We start from the raw sequence: 22,565 nt of genomic DNA on the forward strand, positions 1-22,565 counted from the left end.
TCCTACCACATGAAGACAATAAGATAAAAGTCTCGCTACCCCCTTACTTCATTCTAGAAATCAGTTAACCAGCATCTGTATTCAATTCCCTAGAGATCCCAAATCAATGGAATTTCACAAAAATCGCTCAGTTCCTTTCACTGGTTCTCAGGCATGCCAAGCACTTTCAAGACACTCCTGTTTGATCTTCTTTTAAAAATCTTTCAAGTGAGAACACAGTAGTCTGCTGACCTGGCATCCTTTGGATCTCTTATCCCATCCTCAATACATATACACAGATAGACACACACATCCCTATCCATGAAACTTGGCAAGAAACCATGTCCTGAACTCTAGCCATTTGGCTAAGGCTTACTTTCCCTAACATTTCTGCCTGTCCTGGGTTCTCGTGGGCCAAACTCTGTTTCTGATCTCAATGCCTTCCTTTGAACAGAACTCAAGGAATGGCTCGGTGCACGTCAGGCTCTCCTACCACTTCTAGTCTCCAATCTCTGACCCTTATCCTCACCTTTCCTAAGGGTTTGCCAAACCTGGCCATGAATGTAGGAATAGTTTAATCACACTCTGATTAGATTTGTGCCCCTAGTTACAGCCCCACGGTGCTCCTTTCTCTCATTAATGTACCCTCTACATTAATTTTCACTCCCTATAAAACAGGGTTTGGCCACCCAAAATATACAATATCTCTGATGTCCTGTGCAAAATGGTGACTTAACGCTACTTAAAAGAGAATTTTACGACCTAACTCTCCTCCTTGATCAAATCTCATTGCCTGGGGTCTATTACTCTTAAACCCAAGCTCCTAAAATTGCAAGGAATTCAGCAACAGAAGTCTGATTCAAGCAAGTTGTTTAAAAACCAGAACTGTTGAGTGATGATTAATGCCTTCATTACTTCTTGGACTTCTTCCCTCAATACCACTGGTTCTTGATGAAGGAATATTGACTAGCCCATTTTGATCTAGTGACTCTGTATTCTTGAATCTTCATCGGATGCCTCCTAGATCATTCAATATTTTGTCCACAGACGCTCCCCTTCTAAGATTGCAATTTGAGGCCTGAATGTTTTACTCAGTTCTTTCAGCTTGATACACGCTGAGCATGTCGTTTGTTTTGTTTGTTTTCTAACAACTCCAGATCTTTGACTATTTCCTTGTAATGTTTTACTATGTCTTCTCAAGCTGACCTTTGACATTCTTTGATCAGTTCTGTTACTTCCTCATGTCTTCCATTTGCCTTAGCTATATATTAACTTAGGGGAAGGGGAAGGCAATGTTGATAAGGGGAAATTCAGCAAAAAATAAAGCAAAGGAAGACACTGGAAGGAGTACAATAGTTAAAGGCAAAACAATAAATATTTTGCATCTATAGTTAAAAGAAAACAAAAAACAATGCAGAACATATATCCTGATGTAACTTATGCCACTAGCCACTAGGCTAGTGTTACATTAAAGTCTAGGGAGTTAAAGACAAGGTAAATATACAAACAGGGAATTGACCTAAACTTGTCCTGTCTGCTTTTGCTTTCATATATGCAAATATTTGTTTATTGTTTTATTTATAGTAGTTTATATGGGTGTTTTTAGGTGAAACCATCAAGAAATAATGGACTATAAACACTAAATGAGGTCCCTGTGTGGCACTAGCAGAGAGATGTGTCTGAACATTCACAGCTTGCAGATCCCACTGGAGCAGTTCAACTTTCTACAATGCTCTTGTAACTAATGCTCTTAAACTTGGAAAATTACTCCGATACTGTCACTGTTATACAATATTCATTCAACACAGCAGTAGACATTTCACTTCGCCAGAGATCAATCCTTTTTCTTAAGGAAACATCTTTTTCATTCTCTTCAAATTCTGCAGGTGCGATTGAATGTGTTGCCTCATGACCTCTGTGACATTGCTTAGTGTTTCATACTTAAGAGAACAATGATCCTCAGGGGAGCACAGATCTTTTCTAGATTAACTGTAGACCTCAATACAAAATCAGTCTCTTTCCTTTGGATACTGAGAAGAATCTGCATATTGTATGCATAACAGTACTAGTGACCATCTTACCCAAGTTAACTACAGGGTCTCACAAAAATGAAGAGCACCTAAGGACAGACTTGTGCCATAAAACGGAGAGAGCTTCCTAGATTGTCCTCCAGCGGCTGGATCTAACTGTACCTGCAGGTACGCAGCCACAGGCACTCTCATTTGTAAGACTCGGCCAATTCTCATTCCTGAAGCAAATTTGAGCAAGTTTTCTATTTCTTAAAAAATATATATATATTTTTAAATCTAACTGAAAAAAATTCAGTTTAAATTATATTTATATTCACACATCACTGATACCCACAGGGATTTCCATTCACGAAAGGACAAGTAATTCCCAGAGGGAATTTTTGAACTAAACACACATGATTATTCTTCATTATCTCAACTTTGCTTATAAATGTCAGTAGATTTTGGGAGGGTAAAAAATAACCATGATCTTTTTGTGGAATGTATACTTGGACATAATCATATTTTAAATAGGAAATAATTCTGTGATTATTAATAATCAATGTGTTATCTATACAAATCATATGTGAGTATAACAATTTCATTTTATGAACCTATCTAAATATTAATGAAACAAACTTAAACTAATTTAAACTAATTTGTATGTTAAGTGATAGAGTACTTAAAAAAAATCAGTGATGATACATCAATACTCATGAACGTCAATGATGTGGCACAAAATGTAAAAATCACAAATACCATCCACTTGATCATTTCTAAGGCATAATGAATGAAAAGACTACCGCAGGAAACTGCAATCTGTGCCTCAATTTCCAGCAGTTAAATCAACAGTCCCTTTCACCGCAGGTTTCAAAGATGAACCCAACCAGAGAAAGCTGCACATACTCACAAGTTATAAAGCATGTCCGCCATGTTGCTGCGGTAGTACAAGGCATTCCTATAGGCGGTTTCAGCTTCCGACATTTTGCTCTGACTCTTCAAAACATTTCCAAGATTACCCCATGCTGTCAAGAAGAGAAAGAAGAATTCAGTCTGTGTCTCAATTCGATGTAATGTGACATAGTATCAGGTCATCAGGAAGGACGCCAGGGAGAGAAAACCCTTCATAAAACACTTTCATGAAGGAAAATGTCTTTCTCTGACATGCTAATGTTTCACGCAGCCAGGAGATAAAATATAACTAATGCCTAAGTATATTCAAGTAATACAAGTTCTCAAATCTGAGACACATATCTAGCTCATCACAAGGGCAAGAGCAAAAGTATTATGAGATCGCAAAGACTTCATGCTCTTTCCAACTCGGGTAGGGGTCTTCATGGTCTGAAAGTATTGCGTACTTACTAGACCCAAACCTGGAAGAAATAATCTTAAACAAAGATTTCCCTAAAGTATGAAAAAACTGAAAAATGACACCAAAGAAGTGATGCTGGAAAATAGGGTAACTAAGCATTATAAAATCTATCAAGAGGCTTTGAAATGGGAGAACCTGTGTGTATCACATCATGCTTCTTAAAACAACTCGGTATATATTACTTATGTGGATATAATATTTTTTTTTACTTTCAGCTAATTACTTTGTAGACAATGGAGTATCACCACATAAAATATGCTGAAAATATATTTTTTTTCTGTGTGTCCTCTACTTCTCCCCTCCAATATCCATGGTTTCCCAGCAGGCACAGCAACAGCTGGCCACATAACATGCTTCCCCAAAAGTCCTCACCCTCAAACAGGACCGCTTCCTTTGCCTTTCTGCTTCTTAGACGGAGGTGGAAGGTCAACACTGAAAACCAGAGTTGCTTCCCCACCCAGTTGGAAGATGTAGATAAGAATAAATCAATGACCATATGTGTGTCATGAGATTTATGTTGGTAAATATAGATTATATCTCAAGAATGAGAGGAGTTTTGAGATATCAATATTTAATATATAAATTCTTTCAATTCCTAATTTGGCTTTTGTTTCAGTTTTATTCATCTCTAAAAAGGTAGAACTTATTAGTATTTGTGGGTATAGGAGGATTAAATGAGTTCCCATACTTTTTACTAAAATAATATGAGCTTTCTAATTTTGTTTACCAATGAATTGACCACAATGCCTATATTTTTGGAAGTATACTATACTGATTTTATTTACAGCAACATGTAAAAAATATTACACTAGGGCTCTGAAAATATACAGGGGCAGGGTACATGGTACACAAACAAACATTAAAGGTGGGGACAAAACACTTATCTAAAAGTACTAATAGAGAGAAATATATTGTTTATAACTGTATTAGCACAAAACACACACTCAACAAATTAATTAATTTTATTGTGGCTGATGCTCTTTGTAACTTAGTTTACTATATTTAGAGAAATCTAAATATAGTGTATTTTACACATTCATATTACCTAGAAAGAATAATCATTTCTTCTTTATGTAAATTGTTACCACATTTTGTCTCTGATAGAATAGAGAAAAGGGGACTTGGACTTGTGTAGCACCTAGTTGTGCCATTTCCCATATCACACATTTGTCATCTACTAATTCAGAAAGTGCTCACCAGAATCCTACACATGAATCATCTCACTAAATGGCATGCTGTTACTAGAGGGTTGGAGTGAGAATCCAATTCAGAACTGGTTGCCCCCAAGCTTTATCTGGATCAACCCAGCATTGTTATACTATATTTCATCTTTCACTTCAAACCAACAATCACATCTTAGGGAACAGGCCTTGGCATTACAAGTCACGACCCTTAAATTTAAAGATAAAATAGTTACTTTAGAACACTGTCACACTCAGTTCATGCTTTGAAGGCACACTGAAAGTATGAACAAATAACAAGGATCCTGGAAGCACGTCCTCATATCTGCAGCAGGTTGACAACCTGTTGGAAGAGACCCATGTTTGCTCCCCTTCTAAAGAGAGGTGACCCAGACATGTGGAGATCATCCCATACTAACATTAATATCACAAGCAAATACAATTTGCTGCATATAATTTTACAATGGTTGCAGAAGTACATCGACAGAGAGCTGCCAGAAATTCTAGTTGGATTCAGAATAGAGTGTGGAACAAGGGATTATCAATCCTAATGCTAGACTGACCTTGAATGAAAGTGGAAAATACCACAAAGATGTTCACATGTGTTTTATGCAACAGCATTTGATTAAATAGATCAGAGTAAAATATGGATAACATTACAAAAGAAAGTGAATTCCCAAACATGTCGTCACGTTCATGTGAAATATGTCCTGGATCTAGAGGCAGACTCTCAAAGAGACCAACCAGATATTGCATGGTTTCAAATCAAATTAAGTGTGTGTTATGGTTGTATCCAACCACCATTTTTATTTGAAGACTGCAGACTTCAGTATGGACTGCAATTTGATATAAAGAAAACCAGAATCCTAACATTGAACCCATTATAACACCGTGATAAACAGAAATGATTGAATTTGCCAAGAATTTCAATTCAGTTGGACTCATAATCAGTGCTCATGGGAGCAGCAGAGAAGAAATTAAAGGCAAATCTCCAACGCAAAACCTCTTTAAAGCATTGAAGAGCAAGGGTGCCACTGTGGAGATTAAAGTGTTCCTGACTCATAGCATGGTATTTTAAATCGCCTCATATACAGACAAGAGTTGGGCAATGAATGAGGAAAATGGAATAATTCATCATTTTGAACTCTGGTGTTGATCAGGAATATTGGAAGCATTGTGCACTTCCAGAAAAAGCAACACATCTGTCTAAGAAGAGGTACAACAGAGATGCTTCTTAGAAGCAAGGATGGCAAGGATTCTTCTAATACACTTTTCATATGTTGTCAGGAAAGACAATCATGCTTGCCAAAGTGAAGGGGTAATGAAAAAGGTGAAGACCCTCAAAGGGATGGATTGACATAATGGCTGCAACAATGGGCTCAGATATAACAATTTTGAGGATGGAAAAAGATCCTACTGGTGCACAGATGGTCCCCAAGAAAAAGAACCAACGTGATTGCACTGTATCACAACAAAGGCAAAGTATTAGCAACACAAAAAAGCTTTAAATAATGAAAGAAATTGTCAGAGTCACTGCACATTCAACTGTTTGGAGCTTAGTATATGAGCAAGAGCTGACTGTATTAAAAGAAGGTTTTTAAGGTATTATTTTTAAAACGGTTCCAATAATTAGTATTATAATAACATCACATAAGAGTAAATTTTGCAAAAATAATTTTGACAGACAACTTCCAGAAATCCAAGATGGATTTAGGAAAGCACAAGGAATGAGGAAAATAATTGCTGGCTTCAGATGGATGTTCATTGAAAACACAAAATAGATATTTACCTGTTTTATTGATTATGGAAAAGCATTCAATTGTGTGAATCATTCTGGATAAGTATCAGGATTAGCTATCGGTCTGGATGACCCATTCCAAATTGCAATATGCGATCTATTCTGTAGGGCAATAACTCATTGACTAACACCGCCCCACAGGATAATGGTACTCAAGTTACGGATTATGAGACCAATCATTGCACTGGAATAACAAACAGGATGCGAAAATATGGGCCAATGAGAAAGTAGGATAGGGGCTATGCTGAGGCAATAGGGTGCCACCACCCAACCACCATAAAATCCAATGCCATAGCCCTAGACAGACTGCTTCCTTAATTCGTGAGTTTACTCACTTCGAGATTGAAGCATACTTTGTTTATTAAATCTTTGCTGTGTCTCTCATACTGTCTTTTGCTATCTTGTATGTGTGGATCCCTTTGTTGGGGTGAAAAACCACTTGGAAGAAATTTGCCAGCTTTTTTCCCAAAGACAAAAAGCCAAGTGACCTTGGCTTTCAACACACGTTAACCTAGCAAAATGGGCAACTCCAGAACATGCAACTGAAATTAAGAGGAATCTGTAAATATGAGGGGCTTCAAAAATTTCACAGAAAAAAATCTGTTTTCTTTTCATTCAGATTATTCCTTCACTTTGAACTCCTCTCATAAAGCAAGAGGCGGCCATTCTAACAGAATAAAGGAATACACAGGGATGGAAATTAGGCAAAGTGTGCATTAAAGTGGTACCTTTTATCATAGCTAGCTGTCTGCATAGCAGATAATCGGAGACACTGAACTGTATGAAGAAAAATGTGGCATCAGACTTAGCAGATGACCCATTAACAACGTGGAATTACAGTTTACAGAGCTCGCCTTGCTGAAAAAAGAAGAGGGCCAAAAACACTGAGGAAGATCAAAGACTTTAATATGGATTACACCTCAACGAAAGAAAAATTCAATCCTATCAATAAGCAACACCACAATAATGATGAAAGCAACATCACAAAACTGAAGGGATCGAGGATTTCACTTTACTAAGATCCATAGGCACCAATCAAGGAAGCACCTGTCAAGATACCACAAGACATGGTGCCATGGGCAATCAGATGCCAACCGCCTTCTTAGAAATGTGAACAAGCAAAAATGTCACATTGAGGAATAAGATACAACTCAAGAAACTCACAGTATTTTCAATCAATATATATATTGTATATACATATGAAAGGTAGGCAATGAAGAAGGTTAAAGAATTACTGTCATCGAAATGCAGAGTCTAGCATGACGTACCAGAAGAACACAGAAGTAAGTCTTGTAAGAAGTACAGGCAAAATGCTCTTCAGAAATAAACAGATTAAACTGCATCTCATGTATCTCTGACAGGTTATCAGAAAAGATTAATCCATGCAGAAAGGTGCTTAGGAAATTAGAGAATTACCAAAAAAGAGAAAAATCCTTAATGAGATAAGATGAGATGATGGGCACAGTAATCACGCTGCAACAGATGCTCAAACCTCCGAAGGATGGTGTGAACGCCGGGCAGTCCAGCAGGTTTTCGACTCGATTTCACTCTTTTTTAAGCGAGGTTTCCATTGGTGGAGACCAGCTCAATGGCATGTACCACCACCACCAACACGATGAACATGAACTCAGGTTCTTTTACTAAATGTGTGTTCCCGGTGATCTCAGATTGAAGGACATTAACAGAATAGCTCATCATACTCAAATCTTTTTAATGTTTTCCTTCAAAATCCCTGTTTTTAAAGAGAATCTTCTCTAAATGCTTATCACAAAAATTGTTACTATATAGAAATTGAAATTGTTAAATAGAGAAACCCACTGCAAATGTCAAAGTGTTGACAGTAACCCAAAGAAAGCAGATACTCCTTTTAATTTATGAAAATAAACTTGTATGTTAACTGTTAAAAAAAAAAAGTACAAGTAAATGTGTTTATCAAAAGAGGTCCTAGGTTTTTAAAGTAAGAATTGCCTAAATTAAGAGTAGAAAATCCCACACATATATTGAGCTTAAAATTGCTATCAAAATTTGCCTAATTTAAGTGGAATTAATTTTTCTATCAATACTACCAAAATTGAACACTACAATAAATATCACTTAAAAGGATATAAAGTTATCCTCTATATGAAATGTCCCCAAACTTATTTGGCCTATGGTCCCCTTTACAGTACCAACTCCATCTTCCTCCCTTGGCAATAAAAATTTCTGTACCGCATCTCATAATCCAGGAAAAAGTGTGTATATATAGATAGATAGAGATATATAGATATATCTGTGTCCGCAGCTTCCCTGGATCTTCCCAAGACCTCCCAAGAAGCAACATCTGTCACTTTTGGAAACACTATGGAGTACAACCTAAAATAAAGATCATATCTTCTAAATAGTAATTAACTTGTTTCATAGACATTTTTTGTAATTATACTTCAATAAAATAAGTGTTCAACAATATCATAGAATTGAGAAACCATTTAAAAACCAGCTAATGCAAATATATTGTACTTTAAACTCAAGGTCAGGAGTTCAAAGTCACCAGCCTCTCCAAGGGAGAAAGACAAGGCTTTCTACTACCATAAAGTTACAGCTTTGGAACCCAATGGGGCAGTTCTACCCTGTCCTATAGAGTCATTATGAGTTGGAATCCACTTAATGGCAATGAGTTTTTTTAGTTTTGAGGAAAGCACATTACAGTTTTAAAAGTGCATCTTAAATGGCTGATGTGATGATTTATGTCTTTTATAATTAACATATAATTGAATGATGAAGTTACGCAGTGTAGCTTATGGACATAAGGGCAGGGAGTTTGGAGAGACTTCTGTTTTGGGGGCAGGGGATGTTGAGTGATCTACTACTTGATAAATTTGGTCACATAACCAAATCAACTGGATATTTTTAAATCAGTCCATATTTAAAATTTAACTAGTCTGACCTCTTAGAATTATCCCACATAAAACCTGCTTCTCAAGAAATAGAGGAGGATCATTTTGAGGTTTATGAATAGGAAAGTTTAATAGTATAATCTATAAACCATATGTGATTCCATTCAAAACCTTAGAATAATTTGGGGGGAAATAAAAATAATTATTTTGCCACATACCAGGGATATTCAAAAGGTCTGTGAAAAAAGAAATTTAAAATTAATGGAATTTTACTCCAATTTTCTGAAGTTCCTGAATATATATAAGATAAAATGAAGTTAGTTTCTTTATAGCATTCACAATATACAAAATTAAATGCCAAATAATTTTAAATGCTAAATGTAAAAATTCAAAAGTAAAAGGGTTACATTGAAAGATCTCTTAAGAAGACCTCCAAATATAACTCAAAACGTAAACACGTGACGGGTTTGAGAACCTGAAATGTAGTGCTTCTATTTACTGAAGCACACTTCCAACAAAGCATACCATGTTGGGAGAAGATATTTCAACATCTAAAACTGAGCCAAGACTACACAAAATATAAAAGGAATTCCAATAAAGCAGAAGAAAAGGTTAGGAATTCCAACACAGGTGAGCAAGGTGGGCAAAGAATAGAAACCAGATTCTATAGAAATGGAAACCAAAATAAACATCAAAGTCTTAATACACAGATTCCTGAGTAACACAACAATATGCAAATTATAACACGATCTCTTTTATTCTCATAAGGGTAAGCATTTTTTAAATGGTTGCCACTCAGTCCTGTAGAGAATGTGTAGGAAAGGTTTTATGTACTTTGGTGGCCTTCTGGCTACAGAAAACCTTGTCTTTAGACACCACTTAATCAAATCAAGTAAGTTTAAGATTAACCTCAGGATACGCCTTGACAACAATTTCTCATCTGGGTACATATCCTAGGAAATCTTACCTAGGATTATACAGAAATAGCTTCTCAGTGTTGGCTGGAGAAGCCCTGATAGCAGAGTGCTTACTCGTGGAGCTGTTAATCATAAGGTCAGAGGCTTGAAATCACCAGCTGCTTCAAGGGAGAAAGACAAAGTTCCTACTCTGATAAAGAGTTAGTCTCAGAAACCCAGGGGTGGTTCTACGCGTCACAATCGACTTGATGGCACTTTGATTATTTTGAGTATTGACCGAGAGTGTGAATTAACAGTGTTGTCTACCACAGGAGCAAGACACATTTTATAAATTACTCCATAGCAGATTGTAAAAGTCTACTAAAATATTAAAAACATGATTTTTTGCATCAAGAATTCAGCTACTAAAATTTTAAAAACATTTCATGTTTCTAAAATACAGATCCACAAGGGTATACTATGTCCTAGAAGATACAGATTCAGTAAAACAAAGCAGATGTCTATCGCGCCAAGAGATAATGAAGTTGAAAATGAGCACAAGTGAAAATAAACAGGTAAATAAAGAAGTCTTACAAGGACCGCCCTTAGAACTGCACCAGGGAATACACTTCATTTAATGCTGCTGCAGTGGTTCAGGAGATGTGTGGAGAGGGGCAAGGAAGACCAAGGCGGGTGGAGGAGAATAACAGCAGTGGGAATTTTCGGCAGATGGGAATTTTCGGCAGAAGAAAAGGAAGGAGAGAAAGCTCATGAAGATCACGCCCCCTATTTATTTTAAAGATGAACTTGCCCTGTATCATACTTAAGGAATAAAGGGTCTTTACATCCATTAAACTTCTTTTTCTTGGAGAAAACAATTCAAAACAGATGCTTCGAATTATCCTCAGCGTTTCACTTCCATACTTCTATTTGGACCTCATATCTTACACATCCTTTATTTGTACTAACATTTAATGTCATTTTACAGTGTGTTAAGTATAACCACATATGAGGGGGTTTCAAAATGTTCAGGGAAAAGGGCAATTAAAAAATAGTAAAAATTCCCCACAAAATTTTTGAAGCCACCTTCTATATTTTAAGAATATCAATATACTGATGTGTTCATTTCGTGTGAAGATTTTTAAAGTATAGACAATTGGAATACAATTTCAAAAATTGACCCAAAAAATATAATGAGGATTAATAGGTTCCCATGTCTTTAAAAGTCTGCATTCTAAAAGAGAATATTTGCAGAACAATCCAATTCATATTTTGAAGATATAAATGTCACATTAATTTGAAGTTCAACAAATACTGAAGCTACTTCGTTTCAAAATCTCAAAATTTTTGAAAGATTCCCATGAGTTTCCCAATATTGAGTCTTCAGTTAATGCCTGTTGATAATCAAAATGAACGTCATTAGAAAGCAATCTCATTTGGGGAAATAGCCTTACGCATGTTCCTGTCCTGCAAGCCTACTGCCGTGTTTCCGGCACTCTGTCCCACTGCCGGCACAAGTAAGCAGGGCTCTCCCCTTGTGCTCTTGCCAGCAGTTACCGTTTATTTTTGTCTCTGAATGATATGTCTTTGGTCCCTTTGTAAAATCCTTGAATTGTCTGTCAAAACCTGTCAAAAATTCAGGTACACAACTACATGAAATAAGTTAAGAAACCCGGATTTTTGTTTCCTCCAACTCTGATACCTGTTTGAAATCGGTGTGCTTCCTCCAAGAAGAGTAAATAATTGACACAGTTGGGTGGTCATCCGGGTTAAACTACATGTAATATTAAGTATATTAGTGATAACATCTCTAAAAAAATAATAGTTCCAATGAAGATCAAAGGCATACGTTTTATGTTAAGTTTTGTATTATTTATTCCTCATAACAAATGAGGCAGATCTTATCATTCAGTTGTTACTGCTGTCAGCTGCCGCTGAGCCAGCTTCTGAATTTTGAGGGTCCCACACACAACTGAAGAAAAAGCTGCCTGGCCCGGCATCATCCCCATGGCCAGCTGCACATTAGAACACCAGGGATTTCACAGGTGCACTTTCCGAAGTAGTCGGAAAGCACTTCTCCTTGCCCTGTCTTCATGCAGCTACAATCTATTCAGAATCATACCAGCACGCTCTCCCCAACTGACAAGTGGCTGCACTTGAGGCACACTGACTGAATATAAAACCTGGGCTGCTCACAGAAGAAGAACAGAAAGCAAACAAACCTATCTGTGTCCCTGCCTCTCTGGGGCTAAGTGAGGAAACTGCCAGTCCAGTAACACTCACAAGTTAACAGATCAAAGAGCACCTGTCTTAATTTGGTTCCAAAGCTCTTGCTTTTTACCATTACCTATCCAAATGATCTGAGTATCATCTTAAAATACAAAGATTAAGCCCATTACTATCTAGTCGATTCTGACTCACAGTGGTCCTCTAAGGACAGGGTAGAACTGTCCCACACGGGTTAAAGGCTGGCAATCTTTTCTGGGGAAGATTACTGAGTCTCTCTCCTGAGGAGCTGCTGTGGGTGCCCGGCACAGACCTCTCAATTAACAGCCAGACATATTAACCACAGCACCAATAGGCTCCTTGCTATAAAGATTAATTATACTAAAACTTTCTAATCAACGTGCATTAAAATACCAGAGTAGAAAACAAGGAAAAAGAAATCATCCAAAGAAATAGAAGTTTTATAAACATGACTTAGAAAAACGACAACTAGAATGCTCTTTGACTCCATCCATTAGTGAGGCTGTAAGGAGGCCAACATTTGTAGCCTGGGGTTCTAATTGTTTGATAGTCATTTACTTTGACTCCAGGGGAAGACAAGTCATTATAATCCTAAGATAATTTACTTTTCCTAAAATAATGATATACCCGATCATCACAAAAAGGACTTTGTGCTAAATGGTTAAAACAAAACAAGTCTTCTTTAAATGTAAAATGGACAGGTTTTGATTCATTCTGCTGCCAGAACACCAGAACACACATTCTATGTCCTTACATATAATTCTAGTTACAACTATTTAAAATGTGCAATTATTCCTCCAGTCTTAAGTGAAAAGATATTTATTTCTAATAAGGTTTAAAAGTAGGGAAAGAGGCGGAATACCAAACAAGCAGTATACTGATACTATAGCCAAACAAAGATACCACAAAAGAAACTTCCAGCCCTTGTCTCTCACTAAGGTCTTGCTTTTTTTCTACGTATTGCACATGTGCGTTTTCCTTCTCTGCTTTACCCAAGTTCCGGCTTTCACAGGTTTGACTGTATTAGCAAATAATATACAACAGCAAATTATTATTGAATCCAAATGATGAAATTGGATTTAGGCCAGAAAGACAGGAAAAGGAACCACATGATCATCTCAACTGATCCAGAAAGGGCATTTGAGAGATTTGAGCCTCTGGTTTTGGTCAATATAGCTCCATAATACGTACGCTGTAATTACCCCTGACAACAAAGGCTTGAAAAACTAAGTAGAACTGGTTTTTAAAAATGACTTCAAACATCAGAGCATCACAAAATGAACAGACTGAACAGCGATTGGAAGGACAGGCAGGAGGAGGCCAGCCAGAAATGAGATCCAGGAACCAAATGTGCCCTGCCTTGGGGTGCAGAGAGGCATGGCCTTCTTGGAACGGCATCACAGAAGCACACTGGAGAGCAGAACCCAGAGAAGCCACTACAAAAAAGCACAGCTGATGACTGCAAATGACCGGGGAAAACAGGTAATGTGGGCAAGTCACTGGAGCACAGACTGACAACACTTTGAAACTGGAACTAGGGAGCGATGCCCTGAGAGAGCAAGAGGACCAATCTGCATCATCTGAGCTTCAGAGCAAGTACAACAAGCTGGACACATGTCGGAGGGCAGGGAGGAGCCGAGGCGCAGGGGAGAACCAGTAGAGAGAAACCAGGCTATGAACGCAGGGATTGTTTGACGATGGAGGCATGTGTGCAGTCACTAATACTGGAATCATCAGCCCGCAGATTAATATACGGAGACCCATGTCTCCAAAATCGTGCAAGTCACCGTCCTGTTTGCCATCAGTCATTAGGAGGTGCTGAGGGCTAAAGATTGGCCCGATAGTCACCCACTTCCTGAAGAACAGATGACACACGCTTGCATGCCCAAACCCAATTTTGCTCACAACCCCACCCCAAAGCACAGGCTGCTTGTATTTGTGCTCACAAGCTCTGCCACACCTATCACTTGCTCTTTTAAGATGTAGGCTGCCCTACCTGCCCTACCTACAGGTACATTCAGCCACAGCCACTACCTTTCCCTGAAGAACAGGTGGGCCTTCTAAAGTGTATAAGCCTGGTTACATTAACCATCACCCACCCTGAAGCACACCGGGCTCACACGGAAGTACCCAAGCCCAACCTCCTGAAAGCACAGGTGGCTCTTGCTACAAGCACAAGTATGGCACTGCCGACAACACCCACCCAGAGGTACAGGCTGCTCAGACTACACTGAGTAAACCTAACCACACAAACCATCCCTCCCTAGGATGAAGGACCTGTCCATCTGGCAAATGGTGGTGGTGAGCAAATACAGTATCTGTGTTAGTCCGGGTAGACTAGAGAAACAAATCCATAGAAACTCATATGTGTATAAGAAAGAGTTTTGTATAAAGGGTAATTGTACATTAAGAAAGCATCCTAATCCAGTCTAGTCCAAGCCCATAAGTCCGATATTAGCCCATATGTCCGATACCAATCTATAAAGTCCTCTTCAGACTCATGAACACATGCAATGATGCCGAATGCAGGACAATCACAGGCCAGTGGGTAGAAAGTTTTGGGATCCAGTGGCATTGTAAGCAACTCAGTGCTAGCAGGGTCTCCATGTGGCTTCTCCAGCCTACCCTGCATCAGGGTAAGTCCATGGCGCTTTTCCTTAGGGATATCTCACAGGAAGTCAACAGAGCGTCTCCAAGGGAGTGAGGAGAGAGAGAGAGAGAGAGAGAGAGAGAGATGTGTCTCCCACCTCCAAGGAGGAAATACCAGAGTTCCCAGAATTCTCAGGAGAATGCCATGCCCACACAGAGGCCTCATTGGCTATATATTGATTGACAAACTAGAATCCACCCTTTCACTCTTAATCCTCTCAAATCCAAAATTGACACCAGATTATGTAACTACCACAGTATCCAAACGAAGACCGCACCTCAATGGCCAACAGGAGAAAGACTTAACCTTAACACCAGTATCAGCCATAAACTGAGAAGTGCAACCGTACCTCTGCCAGATGATGCAATGAGATCCTAGTAGCTGTATCAAAGGGCCACTGGCTGCATGACACACGCCACATACCCCACTCCCAAAGAATTCCTGCAGGACATTGACACAGGCACTTAAGCCCTTCAGACCCCACCTTTAATGGTAGCTTCATCTTTCTCCTTTGATGGTTTCAAAGTGCTGACCTTGCAGATTGCTGTTCAATTACATAACCACTATACCACTAGGGCTCATTTATGCCACCTAGATAAGTATTATTATTATTATACAAACTCTAAATTCCAAAGCACTGAACACTATAAAACTGATAGGTTACACCTGCCATTCCAAGCAAAGAACCACACTTAAAGAAATGTTGTTCTTTGACAGTTCAACAATCAGTCCTTGTAAAACCTTAACTCTCCGTTGTTGTATTACATATTTCATCCCACCTTTCTCTTTACATTTAACATCTCCTGGATGATGAGGTAACTCTTTCATAATCAAAATGCATACCTATGCTACTTCCAAAAAGACATATCAATACTGATCTCTTAATATTATACCTTTTGGTGTCTTGCATCAAAGATTTGATTTATGCTGTTTTAGATGATGGAATGAATGTTGGCAGTTGGGATCATTGGGAATTAGAACCACATACAGAATAAAAACTCTAGCATCATTCTGCAGTCAATGTGGCTTTGTTTGTTTCAAACTTCCTTCAATGAGCCAAGCAAATCTGAGTATGATTCTGACTTGGAAGACAAGATTATTCTTGTGTAAAAAAGTTAATAGGCTCAATCCAAATTAAGTTTTTAGCAATCTTACAAATGATACATTCTTCTTAGATGCCATTGGACAGCAATATTCATATTTCTACAATTATATTAAACTAGCACTCGTACACAGAGCTGAAAAGATTAGATTTATAATTTAATACTCGTATGCATAAAATAGGTTTCAAATCTTTCTTTAGTCATCTTCTCATAGAGCTTTGTATAAATCATCATCTACATGCAAGTATTTTTCAGTAAATATATGACTTGGAACACCTAGAATCTTTTCATAATCCCTTGATATTTATCTGGAGGTTTTTTTTAATAGATCACCAGTAATAGGGATATGTGCAGAATAATGATAAACCTGAAAAAAATCATGTTTTTGTTTCCTTGAAAATCTGCCATATTGGTGACATTGTCTATTAACTTTATGCTATAGATAAAATGAACATATTTTACCTTCTGTGCTTTTTAAGGGTCAAATATGTATAATATGATCTTCTACAACAGAGGTCTTATATATTCATTAACTTATATTAGCAGCTTGGTTCTCTTTTCCTGGAGGAGAATTAAAAATTTCAAATATATTAGCTAAGATCTTAAAACAAATTCTATGCTCTAATTGCTTATAGTGTAGTTAACAATCCTTAATAGATGCCAGATTTTAAAATATCCCTTAGGTCTCTCTGTTAAGTATTATGGGAAAATTCAGTGTCCAGAGATTCCTTTATACTACAAATAAAAATTCCAGATAAAAAATTTGTACGATGATTTAGTTTCCTAATACTGCTGTATCATATATATCTCAACTTGGTGGCTCTAAAGAATATAAACTTATTTTCTCATAATTCTGAAGCTAAAAGCCAGAGCCTGACCTTATCAATTGTGTCCTTGTCTCTCCCCTGGTTTTCTTTGGTTTGTAGAGAATCCTCATGTGCTGTATCTTCCTCTATCTGTATATCACTGTCTCCTTTTCTGATCGGTTCTTTTATAATTCAGAAACTATTAGGTTTGGGATATAAGGTTTAAAAAACTGATATAGCTTAAGTAATAAAACAAAAGAAACCTATTGTGTATATCTGTGAATAAAACAAAAGAATGCATTATTAAGAACCAAACTTAAAAACTGATAAAGAAGTGGGAATAATGTAACTTCATCTTTATTTTAATCACATTATAACCTTAATCTCTCTGAAAAAAGTTTCCTAGGCTGTCACATAGTTGATTCTAGCTCCTGACAATCCTCGTGCTACAAACTAGAACTGCTCCATAGGGTTTTCTTGTCTGTAAGTGAGATTGACAGGTCTTTCTTCCTCAGCATCCCTGGGTAGGTTTGAACCTCTGACCTTTAGGCTGGTCAAGCAAGTATTCTATTACTGGTGGGCCTCTCTTTGGAATAGCCCATTGCCATTGAGTCAGTTGCAACTCCCAGCAACTCTGTAGGACAGAAGCAATCTGCTCCATGGGGTTTACAAGACATTAAAATCTTTATCGGCAGAAAACTGTCACATTTTCCTCCAATGAAATGGCTGCCTGGTAAGAACCACAAGTCTTTTGGTCAGCATCCCAATCTCTGTAACTACTAGAGCACTACGACTAGTTCTTTACAACATAAACCCTAATAAATATGTTTTCTACGGGACAACAATCATTCTAAGATTGGCAATTTTTTAAATGGGGATTTTTAAAAGTCCATTCCAAACCAAACTTGCTGCTCATTGAGTTGATTCTGACTCACAGCAATCTATTAGAACAGGGTAGAACTGTCCTAAGACTCTAACCTTTTATGGAAATAGAAAGCCTTGTCTTTCTCCCACAGAGCAGCTGGTGGTTTCAAACTGCTGACCTTTCGGTTCCCAGCCAATGTACAACCACACCACCATCAGGACTTGAAGCAGCCCATTAGGATTCTATAAACTTTGTTATGGATAATCTCAAATTCTAAAACCAAGTTTTGCAGTATGAGACCTATGGTGAGAGTAAGATAGTATTGATAATACAGAGGTACTGATGAGACAGCCGTATGTATCAATGATTCAGTTATATCTTGTTTTATTTCACTTCACTTAATTCCATTTGAAAGGTACAGCAATTTTATAAATTGAAGTTTTGTTGCAACTCTGAATTAAGCAATCTATAGGTATTTTTTATTCAATAGCATCCTATTCCTATATCTGTGTCACATTTTGCTAATTCTCAATTATTTCAAGCCTTTCATAATGCTGTTTATTGCATACTTACGAGACTACAAGAGTGAAAAACCTAAGTGTCACATGCCCTGAGAAACCAAAATTGTCATGTGACTTGCTTTAGCTGTGATATCCAGTTTATTGCTATGGTCTGGAATCAGTCCTACCAGGCTCCTGAGGTCTGTCTGTGCATCAGAGAATCATGTTCACCTGGTCTGTTGTGACCTCCTGTGTTTCACAACATTCAATTCCCTATCACTAGGGATAGGACAAGAGAGAAAAAACTGTGCCACTCCATTTTTGGAGGCATGAATGCTATACATTTTTGAACATCTCTTTGAAATAATCTATTCCAATTGATAAAAATACCATACAAATTTGGTTGGGGATTGTTATAAGATTTGCAAGAACCACCCAATAAAATTATTAATTAAAAAAAACTTTTGGTTGGTATTCTAATTTTTTATTTTACCATATACTAATCACTGCCATCGAGTGGACTCCAACTCAGAGTGACCCTATTAAGACAGGGTAGAACCATCCTTGTAGCTATCCCAGACTATAAATCTCTAGGGGAGTAGAAACCTTCATCTTTCACCCAGAGAGCAGCTAACAGCTTCAAACTGACGGTCTGGAGGTTAGCAGGCCAATGTGTAACCACAATGACACTGGGGCTAGGCCCCTGAAGGAGCCCTGGAGTGTAGTCAATTACCTGTTGGGCGACCAATCTCTCAGTTGAAGAAAGATGAGGCTGCCTGGGACTGCAAGTGATCACCGTCAGAAATCCTACTGAGCAGTTCTACTCTAGCATAAACGGTCACAGTCGGTTGGAACTGACTCAGCAGTATGGTTCAGTTTAGTTAAATAAGACAATGTTATGACTTCCTCAGCACCCTTGGTTCAAATTTATCCTTTTACTTAAAAGAACAGCTGTATTATTTTCTATGGAAGCCTACTGCAACCTACTGCTCTATTTCTCTGAGTGGGTCTTCAACTCTGCTTTCTGCTAGCGTTCTCCAACTTCATCTTTCTACTGAAGATGGACACTTGGAGGGTGGAGGGAAGGGGGACAGACAGGGGGAATCAATTACAAGGACCTATGTATAACCTCCTCCCTGGGGGATGGACAACAGAAAAGTGGGTGAAGGGAGACGGCAGGCAGTGTAAGATATGATAAAATAACACTAACTTATAAATTATTAAAGGTTCATGAGGGAGGGGGACGTGGGAAAGGAGGGGAAAAAAAAAAGAAAAATGAGGAGCTGATTCCAAGAGCCCAAGCGGAAAGCAAACGTTTTGAGAATGATGAGAGCATAGAATGTGCAAGTGTGCTTTACACGATGGATGGATGTATGGATTGTGGTAAGACTTGTATGAGCCCCCAATAAAATGATTTTTTTTAAAAGATGGACACCTGGGTTTTACAACTTGCCTACAATCACTAGCTAATTTTAACCAAATATCGTACTAGAGCATTTCATTTAGGTATAGAAACAAATATGTGACTCTTTTGAATTTTTTTCTTTTTTATAGATGCAAAATGAAGAACTATCTACAAATAGAGTGAATAAAATTTCAAAGCTAGCTAGCTAATTTCAATACATCTTTAGCTATGTGGTAAACAATTGCTTAGACCATAAACCCCAGAGTGAATTAAACAAGTCCCACAGTTTAGAGGTTACACTTTGAATTGTTTAAATTAAAAGTGTTAAACCCCCTTGAATTTTGTTTCCTAAAAATAAAATGACACACATTCAACATGTTTTTTCAATTTGAAACCTTGTGAAACTGGAATAAGAGCATCAATTTTGGAGAAATCCCAAGAAAAAGAAAATGTATCCAAAACGAAGTAGCTAAAATAACAACTTGATCTATTTTTCTACATCTAAATTGGTTATATTTATAATTTTCATGGGAGAGAGTATAATGCTTATGCAATTACTTTGAGTATATGCTTTGTTATGTAGCTTCTTTTACATTTATTGTCTTACACATTTACATTATAAAAAGGCATTGAAGACGAATAGTTTATGAAACAAATTCCCCTTGTAGTAATTGCTTTAACTTTTTTCAGTTATTAAGGAATTGATTTTTAAAATGAGAAACAAATCATATGCTCTTTAATGCAATTTCACATAGAATTTATATATTAACCAATCTCACAGTTACCTCTTGAATCTATAGCCTAAAATAAATTGCATTCACCTTTTAGCAATGTCCTATATATGCTATCATTCTATTTTATATTTGTGTGCTTACCGATCTGCTTGGTGACTATAAGCTTATAAACCTGAGACCTATGAACCAAAATGAGTAATGAAGCCAGCAAAATTAATCCATGTTACTTATTGGTTCAGAAAGGATGCTGTTAAGATGCTAGCACAATGCTGAGGTGGTAAATTTTGTATCGAGATGAGGTCATGAGGAAAATAAGAGTAAACTTCAAATATGATTGTGAAAACCTTCCAGTATCTTTCATTCCACGCTTCCATACACTTTTTGAAGCCCCCTGGTACAGGTAGTCCTGATTTATGATGTGTTTAAGCTATGGCAAAGTACACTTACAACTTACAGCTTTTGTAACACCTCATTGTTAGTAACATTTAGTACCGACAGTTTCGCGACAAGTAATCTGCTGATGTTATCATTCTCAGATGTTCACTTACCGCACTCGAAGACCATATGACACTACCGATACTAAAAGGCAGTAATAATATATTTTTTTAAAAAGAGGTATGTGATTTATGTTAGAACCAACTTATGACTGTATCAGCGGAAACAAAACAAAACAACCCTGGAACTTAAAACAAGGTCTACTTGTAACTGAACCCTCAACAATTCATTGATTGCGTAACACGCACTAGAGATGGTGCTCTCGATGCTCCAGGAGACTGAAAACGGAGGGAGCCTTTGGAAGGTACATTGACGAATTCGCCAATTTACAGAAGAGGCAAAACCACAGAAAAGACCTCTGGAAAATCAGAGCCAGTCAAAAAGTAAGTAAATTCTGCCACGGCAAACAGATATCAACAGTGCCAAGTGCTACACAGAGTTAGAAGCTACAGACCGAGAAGGATGATCATGCATTTAACTAATCACTCTGAAACAGAAGGGGAAGAAAAGCTTTTTTTTCAAGTGAACAGTAATTAAGTTGGTATATAAAATATATTTTCTTAAAGGGGGAAATATTATGTAGCTTTTTCATTAAGCAGCCATCAGGGAACATTTCTACTTTCCAAAGCGCGCGCGTGCGCGCGCGCACACACACACACACACAAATTATTGTGAAATCAGCGAACTACAGTAATCAACAATGTCTAGTATTTTCCTGACATTATCAACTACATGAGATAGTACTTGTGGTTTTCATATTTCAAATCAGCTATCATTTCTCCATTTTCCAGATTTCAACCATAAATTAGCAGTAGAGTCGCTGACGGGCTTTACTCATCATTTACATGCGATCAGTTAATGACTGGCAGCTGTCTACAGGACCCATTACTGAGGGCTGTACTTTAATGTACAATGATGCTTCATGAGGCTTGAAATCATTTTCTGTTAAAGCACAGAGTAGACCTAAATATTCAGAAATTTTCCGTCTCTTAAGGAAAGTGGGGGGTGGAGGGAGTCCTAAAATTAAGTAACTATAATCTCAGTTAGAGAAAATTTGTGTAAAAGGTTTTTAATCTTTTGCTAGGCTCAAATAACATAAAAGACCAGGAAAAATCTGACTAAAGGAAGACTACTTCTAGTCTTATAATTGTTAAGGAAATAACGCTAACCAATATTACGGTTAGAATGTTATAAATAGAAAACAGGAAGAACTTGAATTTATAGAGTTTTTCTTTTTTTTAAAATGGAACCCTATGTCAGAGATTACAGTCATGGAATCTGAACTCATCCCACGCCTAAATCCATCTCTCATAAACAACTCTTGGACCTGAGAGAGCAATACCATAATGCTATACTCTCTCGCCTTGTATTATATATGTAAATCCAATGGTCAAATAGATTATAATCCCCATTAATATTATGATTTTAACATTATTCAATAAATTCATTATTGAATGCTTTTTTATTTAGCAAGAACTATGATAGTCATTACATGGGGTACTAAGTTCTAAAATTGAAACTGGAAAGAATCCAAACTGGTAAGTATTCTATGTCTAGCTACAAGCTCCCCTCCCCACTCAGCTCCCATCTTAGAGGTCCTTTAATTGCCTCTCATTATTGAAGGAGCCCTGGTGGTGTCGTGGTTAAGCGCT

At 37.4% G+C, this 22,565-nt stretch overlaps 1 protein-coding gene across 1 annotated transcript in view; it reads right to left on the bottom strand.

Annotated features, from left to right (window-relative positions):
- The window catches only part of TMTC2 (transmembrane O-mannosyltransferase targeting cadherins 2), a 512,083-nt gene that overhangs the window by 215,009 nt on the left and 274,509 nt on the right, over positions 1 to 22,565 (bottom strand). Inside the window, exon 4 of the mRNA XM_004700423.2 lies at positions 2,899 to 3,013. Coding sequence (XP_004700480.1) covers positions 2,899 to 3,013 — 115 coding nt within the window. The remainder of the gene's footprint in view (positions 1 to 2,898; positions 3,014 to 22,565) is intronic.

Source organism: Echinops telfairi, unplaced genomic scaffold (genome assembly GCF_000313985.2).
Source record: "Echinops telfairi isolate 266 unplaced genomic scaffold, ASM31398v2 ScPeMD7_2;HRSCAF=8, whole genome shotgun sequence".
Taxonomy (NCBI): Eukaryota; Metazoa; Chordata; class Mammalia; order Afrosoricida; family Tenrecidae; genus Echinops; species Echinops telfairi.